Genomic DNA, 13,741 nt, shown 5'->3' with positions numbered 1-13,741 from the left:
CAGCTACTCAGGAGCCTGAGGCAGGAGAATCACTTGAACCCAGGAGGTGGAGGCAGCAGTGAGCCAAGATTGTGCCACTGCACTCCAGCCTGCGCAACAAGAGTGAAACTCCGTCTAACCAAAAAAAAAATACATGTGTATATATATAAAATATATATATGTGTGTATATATATAAAATATATGTGTGTATATATATAAAATATGTGTATATATATAAAATATGTGTGTGTATATATATAAAATATATGTGTGTGTATATATATAAAATATATGTGTGTATATATATAAAATATATGTGTGTATATATATAAAATATGTGTATATATATAAAATATATGTGTATATATGTGTGTATATATATAAAATATATGTGTGTATATATATAAAATATATGTGTATATATATAAAATATGTATGTGTATATATATAAAATATATGTGTATATATAAAAATATATATGTGTATATATAAGATATATGTATATATAATATATGTATATATAAAATATATATGTATATATAATATATGTATATATAAAATATATATGTATATATAATATATATATAAATATATATGTATATATAATATATGTATATATAAAATATATGTATATATAAATATATATAAAGTATATAGTATATATAATATATGTATATATATTTATACATATATATTTATATATACATATATATATAAAAAATAAAATCAATTAGGAAAGGTAGACTATTAAATGGCATTGGGATAGTCATTCTAGCCACTTGAGAAAGATGCCAGAACTTACCAAAATCATGAATAGTGTTATTTGAGCTAGGCCTTTTAACTATGGTGAAACAGAGAGGATACCAAAAAGGATTACTCAGATCCTTGTTACCATCCCTTTATTCCCTACCTAATACAAGCCCAGATTGTAGTCAGATATTACTCTGGCACTCTGCCAAAGGTGGGATTTCCTTGAATGTCTAAAAAATTCCAGACCTCCAAGCTAGAGAAGCTCACTTGCTCGTGCACTTGACTCAACTCAAACAAGCCTTCATGGCTGCCACTGTGGTGCTGTTTCAGAGAGGAAAGATGTTCTTATGTCCGTCACCTCCCCAAAGCAGAAAAATAGGATCTTAGTGACATTGTTATAATTCATACCCCATTTGGCTCTCTGAGGGGCAAATTTTTATCCAGTATGTGTTTAAAATAAGCAATAAGTTAGCATGATTTCTAGACTGAGAGAAACTTTTAGCAGAAGCTTGTAAACCTCTGTTGTCCCTTTTTGTCCCATGTGGACTATCTTCTGGGGAAAAGGCACACAGACTTTGGTATAATGTCCTTAAAAGTAACAGTTTGTTAGCTCCATCTGTTGCCATGTGGAAAAGGGAAAAAAAAATCATTACATGGTGATTTCAGATATTTGGATTATTTTCCCAGAGGTATCCCATAATATAGGAAGTTAGGACACACAAACCAAAAAAAATTTCTGTTGAAGCAAAATTTAAATTTAAAAAATGAAACCATAAAAGGACTAGTGTAAAGAAAATATGGGCAAAAAAACTTTTTGTTAATCCTGATAGGAAAAGGCTATTATTTATTTTTACTGTTTTTATTGAGTATGCAAAGCAAAGTACCAAAAAAGTGTGTATGGTATTTGGTGGTTTTTAACATCTGTACCTGGTAAAATTAAAAATTGGCATTTTCAGACCTTTAAGTTTCACTGGTCTGTGCAATCCAGCTGTGGTCCTTTGGATAGCAGAAATGTCCTAGTGATTCCTTCTTGGCCTCTAATGTTGTGTTTCTGTAGTATTATAGAAACTTGATAGTTTTCAACATCAGACCTAAATTTCTTTATCCTTTTATTTATCAATTTCTGCAGATGCTTTTGATAAAGAGTACAAGATGGCATACGATCGTCTCACACCTAGTCAAGTCAAGAGTACACACAACTGTGATAGACCACCAAGTACAGGGGTGATGGAATGTCGAAAAACCTTTGGAGAACCTTATCTTTAAGATGTATTTGTATGTGTAAACATTCAATGTATATTGTATAGTCAGTGTATAAAATAACACTTTTAGACTCTAAATATTTTTTCTTCAATTTTTGAAAATACAATTTGTAAATGGTTCAAAAGACTCAGACAGCTTATGTACAGAATGTTTGAAGAAGAGAATAGTGACAAGTGGGGAGAAAGCCACTTTGTGTCTCATTTCTTTTTTCTTCTTCTTTAACTCCCCTGTAATAGGAAATAAAGTATTTTTGTGATGAGGAAATCCCTAAAGAAAATTAGTTGCCATAAAATATGACAACTGTTTTATGGTTTCTCTTGGAAGAGACAGATTGAAAAATCATGAATGGAATCTAAACAGAAATGTCAGATGAACGTATTTCCTGTTTTCATAGACTATTCAAATGTTTTGACCATGAAGTTGTATTATACATATTTTAAATTGTTTATAGTAAGTTGATATTTTTTTAATTTTTAAATTTAATATAGCAAACTTAAAATGAATTTAAACTTAAGCAAGCAAGTGTGTATTTTCCTTGGCTGCTGCTATTTGAAGTAATTAGTACAGCTGCAGATCTCTCTGTGTATATCTATCTATATATATATTTTTTATTACTTGGGAGAATGAATTTTAAAATGTCAGTGCTAGTGTCAAGTGTTGTCCTAGAATTGCATGTTAGTACCCATAAGCCTGAGTGCGGGGAGTGAGTTATGCAAGGGTAGCGTGCACTGCCCAGACTGACTCATGGAGCCTTGTGCAAGGACAGCCAGAGAGGTTCGCTATACCATGACTCCAAAATTGTCTCTATTGCTAATAGATACATATAGTATACAGGGAAAATAGCTTATAAATCCAAGTATCAATTTAAATTTTAATATTCTACATGAAAACTTATGTTGGGAGATATGCAGACAAGTATTATATTCCAAATTTTACCCTTATTTTAATATCTAAAATATTGGGTATAATGCAAATTATACTATAGAATATTTATCTGAAATATAACTTACTGGGGTATTCTGTTAATACTATATATAAATATTCAGAATTTTTTTGAAAAGTAGAAAAATTCCCCTCTAAAAGTACAGCCAGATAGATTTTCATCCATATTGAGGAACTTAGCTTTTTCAACAAGCTTCAGAATCTGAAGTCTGTAGAATCTAAAATATAGAAATATCCAGAAATCAGACAATAAATTGAAAGTTTAGACATCATGAGTATTAAATAGGCTTTAAAAATATATTTTTAGTCATATTATTTCTAATGTCACTTTCTTTGGGTAATTTCTGGTAAGGAAAAACATCTTTTGGCTGCTAGAATTGGTTATAGATTTTCAATATGTGTGTGTGTTTGCACACATTATCATTAGTGAAGGAATTCCCTAGCCAGTTTTAAAGAAGGAAAAAATGGATAGTCCCAAATTAGGTGTGTAAAGCCAGTAGAGTCCACGACACTTGGACTGGAGGTATCTTGGAGTCCTGAGACTTAGAATCAGTTCAGCTGCAGAAAACCCACCTTTTGAGTTCACACCATTAGTGAATAGCACCATGCTGAAACATTTCACAGCTTTCAACTCTGGGAAATAATGGAGAGAGTTTAAAAATGTAAAACTTCAGTTCAGTTAGTTTAGGGCTGAACTTGCTTACTTGAAAAATCTGGTGCTAGGCACATGTATCTGCCTCTCCTTTGTAAATACCACTCCAATCTTATTCTTTACTATTCAGATCCAAGCTTCATGTTCTACATGTTCTTTAAATCATTTGAAAGTTGTCAACTGAGAGAAACATTTCAGAGGGGGGAGGCTTTTGGCACTGGTGATAAACATCCCTCCAAGAGAACCGTCTGGGGTTCTCTTCTATTTGTGGTTGGTTGTTTTTATTCTCTTTTAAAAACAGCTTTCATTGTTGTTTACTTTTTGTGTAATACAAACAAAATGTAGGAATCATAGTTTATTGATTTCAAATGGCTGACAAAAAAAGAATGAGATAAAACCATTCTTTATGGTTTTATGATTCAGACTCATTTGGAAAAGCAAATGTAATTTTTACCTCCTCCTTCCACCCCAAGTTTTGTTTCTGCTTTTGGAGAGGGTTGTATTTCCCCTACTTTTAATCTCTAGGGAATATTATTGCACAGATTTAGTCTTAAAACCTAAAACATGAATACAAAGTGGTAAACCTGTTCAAAAGAAAATTAAAATATGAATCATTCTTGAGCTGGGCGTGGTAGCTCATGGAGGCCTGTAATCCCAGCACTTTGGGAGGCCGAGGCAGGGAGGATTGCTTGAGTCCGGGAGTTCAAGACCAGCCTGAGCAACATAGAGAGACCCTGTCTCTACAAAAAAATTTTTTTAATTTGCTCGGTATGGTGGCTCATGCTTGGTAATCCCAGCTACTCGGGAGGCTGAAGCAGGAGGATCACTTTGAGCCTGGGGGTTTGGGGCTGCAATGAGCTGTGATCATGCCATTGCACTCTAGCCTGGATTACAGAGCAAGACCCTGTCTCAAAAAAAAAGAAAACAGAAAATATCAATCATTTAAAATAACTCTATACAAACTTTTCTTCAATTTTCTGTTAACCGTACATTTTGGAGAATAATGGCCAATCATGTTGGAGAGAAATGCCCTTTTGCTACATCATCTGTCTTTTACTTTCTTACTCTTAGTTTTGTTTATACATTTAAATGGTTGACAATAAACCATGTCCTGTGCTGATGTAGCTTGTTTACTACGTCCTACCATTATGTTCTAAATGGCACACATTTGTATTCCATATCGTATTTCAAATATTCTACTTTTTCCTCCTAGTGTTAGGTGGAGAAATATGCAGCTGTTCATCTTCTGATTTTTGTGTTCTTTTCCCTGACTTTCTTGGGGTTTGGGTTTTTGTTTTGCTCTTAAAACCCTAACACTACCAGCATATTTAATTGTAAGGTTTTCTAGTATGTCTCCCCATTTGTGTATTTAGAGAAATGGTCCCAGAAAACATTGGTTCAACATTTTAGGCAGTAAATACTTATTTTTACTTTATGCTGATAATTACTATGATACTTAAGTGCAACCAGCAAGTATTAGCTAGCTCTATATCGAAGTTATGCTTTATTTCTAAATACAGGCTGAGCTCCTGGAATCAAATGCTCCAAAATCCAAAACTTTTTGAATACCGACATGATGCTCAAAGGAAATGCTCATTTGAGCATTTTGGATTTCATATTTGGGATGTTCAACCAGTTTGTATTTTTCAAATATTCCAAATTTCAAAAACATCTGAAATCCAAAACACTTCTGGTCCAAAACATTTCTGATAAGGGATACTCAACCTGTACTTTGTAATATGCGGTATGAAAATACCTATTTGTTTGGTGATGTGCAGTAGCCCAGCTTTATTTTTATTTCTCTCACTAGAACTTGAACGCTGCTATTTGGCACTTTATCTCAGAGCAAGAAGAGAAAGAGCAGGCTGTCTCTTTGAGAAGACCCTTGTACTTCGTGCTAAAGTTAGCATGTGCTGCCTCTTCCTGTCTGGATACAAGACTAAGCTTTATTTCAAAACTGAACTCTCTAGCAGCTGCATACCAGTTTACCTTAATATCCTTAGTACTTGGTGTCTTAACATCCTCATACTACCTTGCTCCTTTGGCCTCAAAGTAAGCATATTGGCTGGCTTATTTTTCTTAACAAAATTAGCAGTACACAAATTGAAGAATTTTCATCTTTGATTACAAAAGTCTCCTCATGTGCTTGTACTCTGAGATGGTAATAGATTCTTCTGATAAAGTTATTGCTGCCTTTCCACAGTTCCTGTTCATTTGGATGGCTCCCTCCTTTACTATTTAAAGATTTTCTTTTCAAATGTAGTACTATGATAAAACTATTGCAGCAACTGGTGGATTTTCTGCAAGTGAAATTCTGCAGGTTTTGCTTGCTCATACAGCGAAGGGCCTAAAGACCAGAAGTGTGCCTTTAGTTGTGCAGGCAGACTTGGGCCAGGATGTCCTGTAGGCTTTAGTGAACCCCCAGGGATAGGCAGCTCTGCTCATGAGCCCTCTCATTACATCTTTCATAGCATCCAGTCCCCGCACACATTGCAAGCTGCACCTGCTGGAGGACCCTCCCAGCAAAAAAGGGTCAGAACCAAGAGTATTCACTGGCACATAAGGTCAACCAATTCTTCCTGATTATTATTATTATTATTATTATTATTTTTTTTGAGACGGAGTCTTGCTGTTGCCCAGGCTGGAGTGCAGTGGTGCGATCTCGGCTTACTGCAGGCTCCACCCCCCTGGGTTCACACCATTCTCCTGCCTCAGCCTCCCGAGTAGCTGGGACTACAGGTGCCCACCACCTCGCCCGGCTAATTTTTTGTATTTTTTTAGTAGAGACGGGGTTTCACCGTGTTAGCCAGGATGGTCTCGGTCTCCTGACCTCGTGATCCACCCGCCTCAGCCTCCCAAAGTGCTGGGATTATAGGCATGAGCCACCGCGCCTGGCCCTCTTCCTGATTATTTTACTAGGCTGTGCTCTAGATAATACATTTCCAATTTCTGCCCCCTTTGGTACTCAATCTTTAAATAATATTGATATAGACAGCTATAAAAAACTAAGCCTATAATTTGGTAAAACTATTTTCGAATCTATTGATGACAGTGCAATATAATGTTCAAAATATATAGTAACCATTTTGGCTGGGTACAGTGGCTCATGCCTGTAATCTCAGCACTTTGGGAGGCCGAGGCAGGCAGATTGCCTGAGCTCAGGAGTTCGAGATCAGCCTGGGCAACATGGCAAAACCCTATCTCTACAAAAAACAAGAATTAGCTGAGTGTGGTGGTGCACTTCTGTAGTCCCAGCTACTTGGGGGGCTGAGGCGGGAGGATCACCTGAGTCCAAAAGGTGAGGCTACAGTGAGCCATGTTCATGTCACTGCACTCTAGCCTGGGTGACAGGGCAAGGCCCCGTCTCTTTTTAAAACAAAACAAAACAAAACACCATTTAAACACATAACAGTTTGAAAAATTTGGAATACATCTCTTTTTTCTGGTACTATATAAACTCTTAACCCATTAAATGAGGAAGAATTCAGAAAACTAGCTCAAACCTATTACCAGGGCCTTCAAGGAAGTGCAGCCTAAGGGGGTTGAAGTCATCCATGTAGCCACTGACTTCCAATTCAAATACCCATTTGGGACAGTTCAGACTTTCCAGGCTGAATGAACGACCTAGAATTTGTCACAAGTAACTATATACAGAATATTCTGCCTATAAAGTGAGAGAACCATCTCAATATTATCTTGACATTTTTAAATGGTACTTTACCTCTAAAACAGCATGATTTTAATATTATAGTACGTTTGTAAATGTGTGACCAAAAAATTTAATTTCCAGGTATAACTAATTAGTCTTTTAAAAGTTACACAAGTTTTCCATCTCACCAAAGTAATCTCACTCTCTCCCCCAGTGAATTCCTACTCATTCATCAAGACTCAGCTTTCATTTTTTGTACTTGTCCTTTTCTGTAACACTGTGAAGTGATCAGAACTTCCCTTCTAGGCAAAGGGGTATGCCAGAAATTCAGCAAACTGGGAAAAGGATGTCAGATTGTTAGAGTTGGTTTTAATCATTCAGTGGATATTTCAGCCTTTTATCATTACACAGCATTTTACGGTCCATCACTCCTTACTCAGTCTGAGGAAGAACGTCAGATCCCAGGCTGTGGGTGAGGTGACATCCCCAAGGCTAACGGGAACAGGCTGCAGACACCAGGTTAGCGCCCAGAATTTTGGTATTGGGACCTCCCTCCCACAGGCATTGCCTTCTCCTCCTGTTCTTAGGCCTTGGCTATGGAAACCCAGCAATGCAGTAGCATCAGGAATAAGGATAATTAAGAATATAGAATTGGAACATGATTCCATACTCTTCATCAGCCTTCTCGGGAGGATTCTGACCAAATGACCTAAAGATAAGGATGAGCCCATCCATGTTGTAAAGTAAAATACCATTGGGATTCACAGTTTATTGAAATTTAATAAAAATTATTTCCAAAGAATGGGAATCCTGGGGTAGCGAGGCAATTAATTAAGCAGTTCATCATCTTTAAAAGATGGAATACTTGGAACACCTTAGCCATCGTTCAATGCCAAAATGTTTGGGTTTTTTTCACATCACATCCATCCTATCTTTTCATCTTCAGTGAATCATTCCTCATGTTTGTAATTAAAGCCATATTTACCATCATAATCTAGAGTCACCCGAGCTCATTTTGCTCTGAAGCCAGTGATATTAAGCTGTTCTATTTCTAACGTGTCCCTTAACTTGATTCTAGTAAAAGCAGCAAGCAGTGGTATTTAATATACAAACTCATCAAATTCCACATAAAACATTTAACCACATTTTTAAAAACTCAAGTGTCCTTTACACTAGCTACCTTGGAAGTAGTACTGCACTTTTCTCACCATGTTGTCATTGTGTTATGCATTCTTGGAATTTCCCTTTTGTAATTAACTTAAGATCCATTCATAAACCACAGAAGAAATCAGTCTTGCTTTATAATCCGATCTAGGTTGACATACAAAAATAGCATTGCCCCACTGGATCTCTTACTTTATAAACCAGATGTGGCACTACTGACTTTGGACTCTTTAGAATGACTTCCCTTCCCTTCCCACTCCACTCAACTGTCATTGTTGGGTGAGAACATGCTGGAGGGTGGAGCCAGGACAGCCGGCCAAGGGTGGAGCCAGGACATTCCATTAGAATGTCTAATCCCTCAAGGTGACCACTGATGGAGACAACATTAATTTGCATGTTCTAATAAACACATACTTTTAAATGGCCTCTAGAGTAGTTTTCCTTCCCTAATCTCCATTCCTTCCAATTCAAGGGCAAATTATAAATTTTTATTTTTCAGGCTGCTTTTTAAATTTCACTTTTCAGAAATGCAACAATAAGAGTTAATGTAGTCCTCCTTTTAAACTAGAAAATACTGGTATAGGCCGGGCACGGTGGCTCACGCCTGTAATCGCAGCACTTTGGGAGGCCGAGGCGGGCAGATCACGACTTCAGGCTGAGGCAGGAGAATTGCTTGAACCGGGGAGGGGAAGGTTGTGGTGTGCCAAGATCACGCCATTGCACACCAGCCTGGGCAACAAGAGCAAAACTCTGTCTCAAAGAAAAAAAAGAAAGAAAGAAAATACTGGTATATATCCAGATGCAGTGGGCTACAAAACGTGGAATGATCATTGATTCCTGTTATATTTCTTTTTTTTCTGTAGTCTTGGATCCCTAAACTCAACAATAACTGAAGCTACAGTGATTACAAACCTGATAGAACCTCACAATTTGAACAGAAAAGGAGGAGACAAAATTGCAGCATGTGTTTGGGGCAGAGGTCAGGAAGGCTGACATGTAGACCACATCTGCATCTTTTGGGCCAGCAGCCCTTGGAATGATCAGGGAACGGTGAGCATAGGAGCTTGTCTTATAGCTGCTGCTCCTATCCCAACCTTTGCCCCCAGTTATCTCATTTAGAAAACCCTCTGGCTCCAAGGGTCCTTCTGCTGCCTCCATGTAATAGATGTCTGCATGAGTCAGGGGTAGAAACTCCACCCCTCCAGGGGCGAGGGTCTTAATCCACAATGAGCTGCAGGTGTTTCCAAGGACAAACCTTAGTCTCAGATCACATTCACATCAGAGGTCCTAGGTCACCCAGTTCACTTTCCAGGATCATATACATTCTTTCATTAGTGTCACAAGAGATACAGTAACTTCTGCATGGTCTTCTGATCCATGCCCATTGTAAGCAAGAGTGACTGACTCAGACAGATGCAGGACAGGATATGATTCTATCTTCTAACATCACACTGATTATCAGGAATACAAAGTAAAGGAGGAACATTGTGAAGCCCAGGATCTTGTTCATTCTCCATTTACATGACGCAATTGAAGAGATCACAAACAGAAGCATGAGAAAAAGCAAAACAATTGCACAAAACAAGCCATTGCTGCTGACTGGAACTGGCTGTAATCCATTGATAAGAGAGAAAAGCAACCAAGGAACAGGCAAGCTGCAAGATTGAAGAAACGATGTGAAGATCCTTAATGTTTATAATAATCCCATACACTTAAATAGTATTTTACACTTTACAAAGTATTTTTCCACCAATAAAAAATCTATGAAGTGAACAGAAATTATTAGCCCCATTTCACAGACAAGGAAATTAAGTTTCAGGGAAATTAAATTACTTGCCCAAGGACTCGCAGCTAGTAACTAGAAGAGCTTAGGTTAAAACTGAAGTATTCTGAGTCTGAGCTTTGTTTTTATTTTCTGCATACTTCATGACTTCTATATGACTCAGATCAGTTGATGTGTGCCTTTTTTTTTTTAATGCTGGAATTACAGGCACACATCACCACACCCAGCCCCAATGTCATATGTACTCTTAAATCTCTACATTTTAATAAGGCCTACATTTCTTTTAATTCTTTAGTGATGAGAGCTGCCTTTTTAGCTGCCCCTCACCCCAAATACACATACACAAATTCAAATTTAAGGAACAAATCTACCACCCAAATTCAGAATATGATTGGGGAAATGAAAATAGCCCCTCTTTCTGACAAGGTTGGGAGAATGGAGTAAGAGGATGGGTACAGGAGGATAAGGCATTTGCACGTTATACCAAATGCTGTTTAGAGCCTCTGAGCTAGCAGGAGTTCACATACAAAGGAGCAGGAGTAGTACCAAGAAGTGAAGTTGAGTCATTGCTCCTTCCAATCCCACCTCCACCGCCTTGAAAGTCAGTGAGCAGAGCATTTGACGGTATTTGGTAATGGAATGAAATGGATTTTGGTTTTCAATTTATCTGTAAATTCCAGTCAGTTACATTTCAGGCAGTATTTTAGTTCTATTATCCCATCTGGCTATGATGAATGAAGGGAAGATATTTTGTTGCTTTGCAGAAACTAACAATATAAATGCCCTTTTATTCTATGTATAATGAATAAAGCAGAAAACCAGTGAACAGAGCCAATGCAGTGTTTTCCAGTCATACTTAATACCCCTTAGAAAGTAACATTGCCACTCACCCCACAGTGATATCAAATATGTTACTGCCCACAGAGCTTGACACAGCCATGTCTCCCAGGCCTTTTCGAGCGACAATCACACTGGTGATGAGGTCAGGAATTGATGTGCCTGCTGCAAGGATTGTCAGGCCCATAATCTCTTCAGAAATCCCTATTGTTTCACCAACCTGGTAAATGGCAACAGTAATGAGAAACCATGGCAACAGTAGGTGAAAAACCTGAGGCACATCCAAGCACTATCCACATCCTACTTTGTGCAAACAGAATGCCTTCAAAGGAGCTCAGCCACACCCCCTCAGCCTGAGTGAGGAAGGGTGATAGGGGGACCGACAGCTGAGATGGCCACAGAGAGGAAGAGCAAGCAAGACTCCTGCTCCTGGCTGCAGGGACCATGTTGCTCTTCTTTTCACAATTGGACTAAAAGTTACCTACACCAGATCTGCTGCTCACTGTCATTCCAACTCTTAACACCCCTACCTCCCCACAAGAACTGCCCTTCCAAAGAGCTGTTCGTGTCAGCATTTCTATTTCCAGGAATGTGGACACTTGCTGTGTGCCAGGAACTAAGAGGCTGAAGGCGAAGTATGAGCAGGATGACATAGACCCTAATCTCAGCCTTTTAGAGAGGAAAGCTAGTAAACAATTATTACAGTGCAGTATTCCAGGCAGAACAGAAACACTATGGGTACTCTGAGGAAGACTAATTGAATGCCAGAGAGCAGGCAAAACAGGTGGCTCTCAATGCGTAGGATTTCACCAGATGAGAGGGATGGGTACGTGGCGGAGAAAGCAGGAAATAAGGCTAATAAGCCAAGTTCAGCTGGAATCAGGCAGGATTCCAAGGCCTTCTATGCCATGCTACAGGATATGACAGAAAAGCCGCACTTGAGAAGCACTGCGTTCACTGGAATAAAAAGTCTACCTTTAAGCCTTTACAAACAACATAGAAACTGCACGAATTCACTTGATCCTCGAGATTCCCTGAGTACCGGAGATTGATCCTGAAGGAAAGTGTCCTTGGGACCTGCTGGTAGAGAATTTCGTTCCTGCTGTTCACTCACCTGGTGAGCCCACCACACCATGAGGTATGAGAACATGGCTATCCACACGATAGATCCCAGGAAGGTGAAAACAAAAAACTTCCTAGACTCCTGTTTGAAAGTTTGAAAAGGACGAGAAGTGAGCTGTAGAGGCTAAAAGGTCTTTGGCCCTTCTGAGCAAGCCCAAGAATCAGTGACAAGTTCTAATGGAAGAGTGATGGAGGGGAACTGGAGACATTTGACCTGAGGGCTCTCTCTCCAGAGAGGACCTTGAGATGGATGGAAAAGGATGGGGTTTGGGGGTATACCTGTACGGGAGTCCAGCCAGTAGGGTGGACAGCAGTCACCAGATGGAAGAAAGCTGTTTGCTTGCCCTAGAACCAGGCCAATCTAGGTATCTGGTTTGGCTTTTGCAACCTCCTTGTACCATTCCTTTCTGGTCATACCTTTCCTTGTAAATAAGAATGTTGGGTATAAATACCAGTGATTTCCCTGGGTTTTGGGAATACTCCTGTGAAATATGGAGGAGGTTTAGTGGTATCATTCTCAAATTAAAATCAAGAAACTGAGATAGGAGTCAAAGAGGGACTAGTGTATGCTGCTTATAGCAGTGGGAATAAAGCACATGAGGTCTAGGGCCTCCCAGTCCCAGTGGTATGTCCCCTAAGCACATCGTCCCCCTCCAAGGCTTCAGTCCCTTCCCAGATCTCAATGGGGAGCCCTGCTAAGCTGGTTGTCCCTGGCCTCTTCCTCCTCTTGAGTGTGAGCCCTGCATGCCTAGAGACCCCACAGCCTTGCTGGGGATAAAGAGTCTGAGATACAGATGGGCACACTCACCTGCCTTCGGACGTCGGGGACTGTCAGCCACAGTGGGAACACGATGGGCAGGAGGAAGAGGTAAATGGCCTGCTTCTGCCTGGTTTCAGGCCAGTCCAGGGACAGAGGCTCTTCATTTCCCTTCTCCTCCTCTTCCTCCTCCTCCTCCTCCTCTTCCTCCTCCTCTTCCTCCTCCTCTTCCTCCTCTTTGCTACCCCCTCCATCACTTCCCCCTCCATCTTCTACACCTTTCTCATCATTTTTGGCTTCACCGTCATTTTCAGCACTGAGTTCCTGGCTTTCAGTTTCACCTTCATTACCTTTCATTTCACCATCTTCTGCGTGGATTTCACCCTCACCTTCACCTTCATTGTCTCCTTTTCCTTCTGCTTCATTTTCACCTTCACGTTCTTCTCCTTTTCCTTGTGTTTCAGTTTCACCTTCACCTTCTGGTTGAGTTTCACCTCCACTTTTCTCTTCAGTTTCACCTTCACCAGCAGTTTTGCCCTCTTTGCCTGGCATTTCACCTGTGCTCTCGGCCTCAGCCACATCTTCCTGCAATCCAAAACCAACAGATTAATGTGTGGTAACTGCTCTGCTTGTTTTCCTTATGTTACTCCCCCATTTTTTTGTTGGCGTGCTTCTCAGAAGGTATCTGAAAACTTAAGTATGAGGAGAAAACTAGTATGATAATTCAGCAGAATTCCCATGACCACACTCCTACCTAGTGGCTGTCCAGCTTTTATTTGATCATTTCCAGGGGTGGAAAGCTCACCACCTGAAGCAGCTTCTGTCATCTTTGGCACCTCTGA

General features: G+C 39.2%; 2 protein-coding genes across 7 annotated transcripts in view; one reads left to right on the top strand and one right to left on the bottom strand.

Moving 5' to 3' along the window:
* Positions 1-2,507, top strand: part of DENND4A (DENN domain containing 4A) — a 137,426-nt gene extending 134,919 nt beyond the window's left edge. For all 3 annotated transcript variants that reach the window (XM_054450223.2, XM_054450222.2, XM_054450221.2), the window contains one exon: positions 1,860-2,507. In XM_054450223.2, coding sequence (XP_054306198.1) covers positions 1,860-1,996 — 137 coding nt within the window. In that variant the 3' untranslated portion in view covers positions 1,997-2,507. The remainder of the gene's footprint in view (positions 1-1,859) is intronic.
* The window catches only part of SLC24A1 (solute carrier family 24 member 1), an 87,790-nt gene that overhangs the window by 34,543 nt on the left and 39,506 nt on the right, over positions 1-13,741 (bottom strand). For 2 of the 4 annotated variants that reach the window (XM_054450225.2, XM_054450228.2), the window contains 4 exons: positions 12,951-13,484; positions 12,135-12,224; positions 11,074-11,240; positions 6,209-10,055 (listed from right to left, as the gene is read on the bottom strand). In XM_054450225.2, the coding sequence (XP_054306200.1) occupies positions 9,806-10,055; positions 11,074-11,240; positions 12,135-12,224; positions 12,951-13,484 (1,041 nt within the window). In that variant the 3' untranslated portion in view covers positions 6,209-9,805. Of the gene's footprint in view, positions 1-6,208; positions 10,056-11,073; positions 11,241-12,134; positions 12,225-12,950; positions 13,485-13,741 lie in introns of those variants that run through there. The other 2 variants (XM_054450226.1, XM_063652293.1) reach the window with 2 other exon arrangements.

The sequence above is a fragment of the Pongo pygmaeus genome, chromosome 16 (assembly GCF_028885625.2).
Source record: "Pongo pygmaeus isolate AG05252 chromosome 16, NHGRI_mPonPyg2-v2.0_pri, whole genome shotgun sequence".
NCBI lineage: Eukaryota > Metazoa > Chordata > Mammalia > Primates > Hominidae > Pongo > Pongo pygmaeus.
The sequence above is the reverse complement of the archived record's forward strand: the minus strand, read 5'-3'. Positions and strand labels throughout refer to the sequence as shown.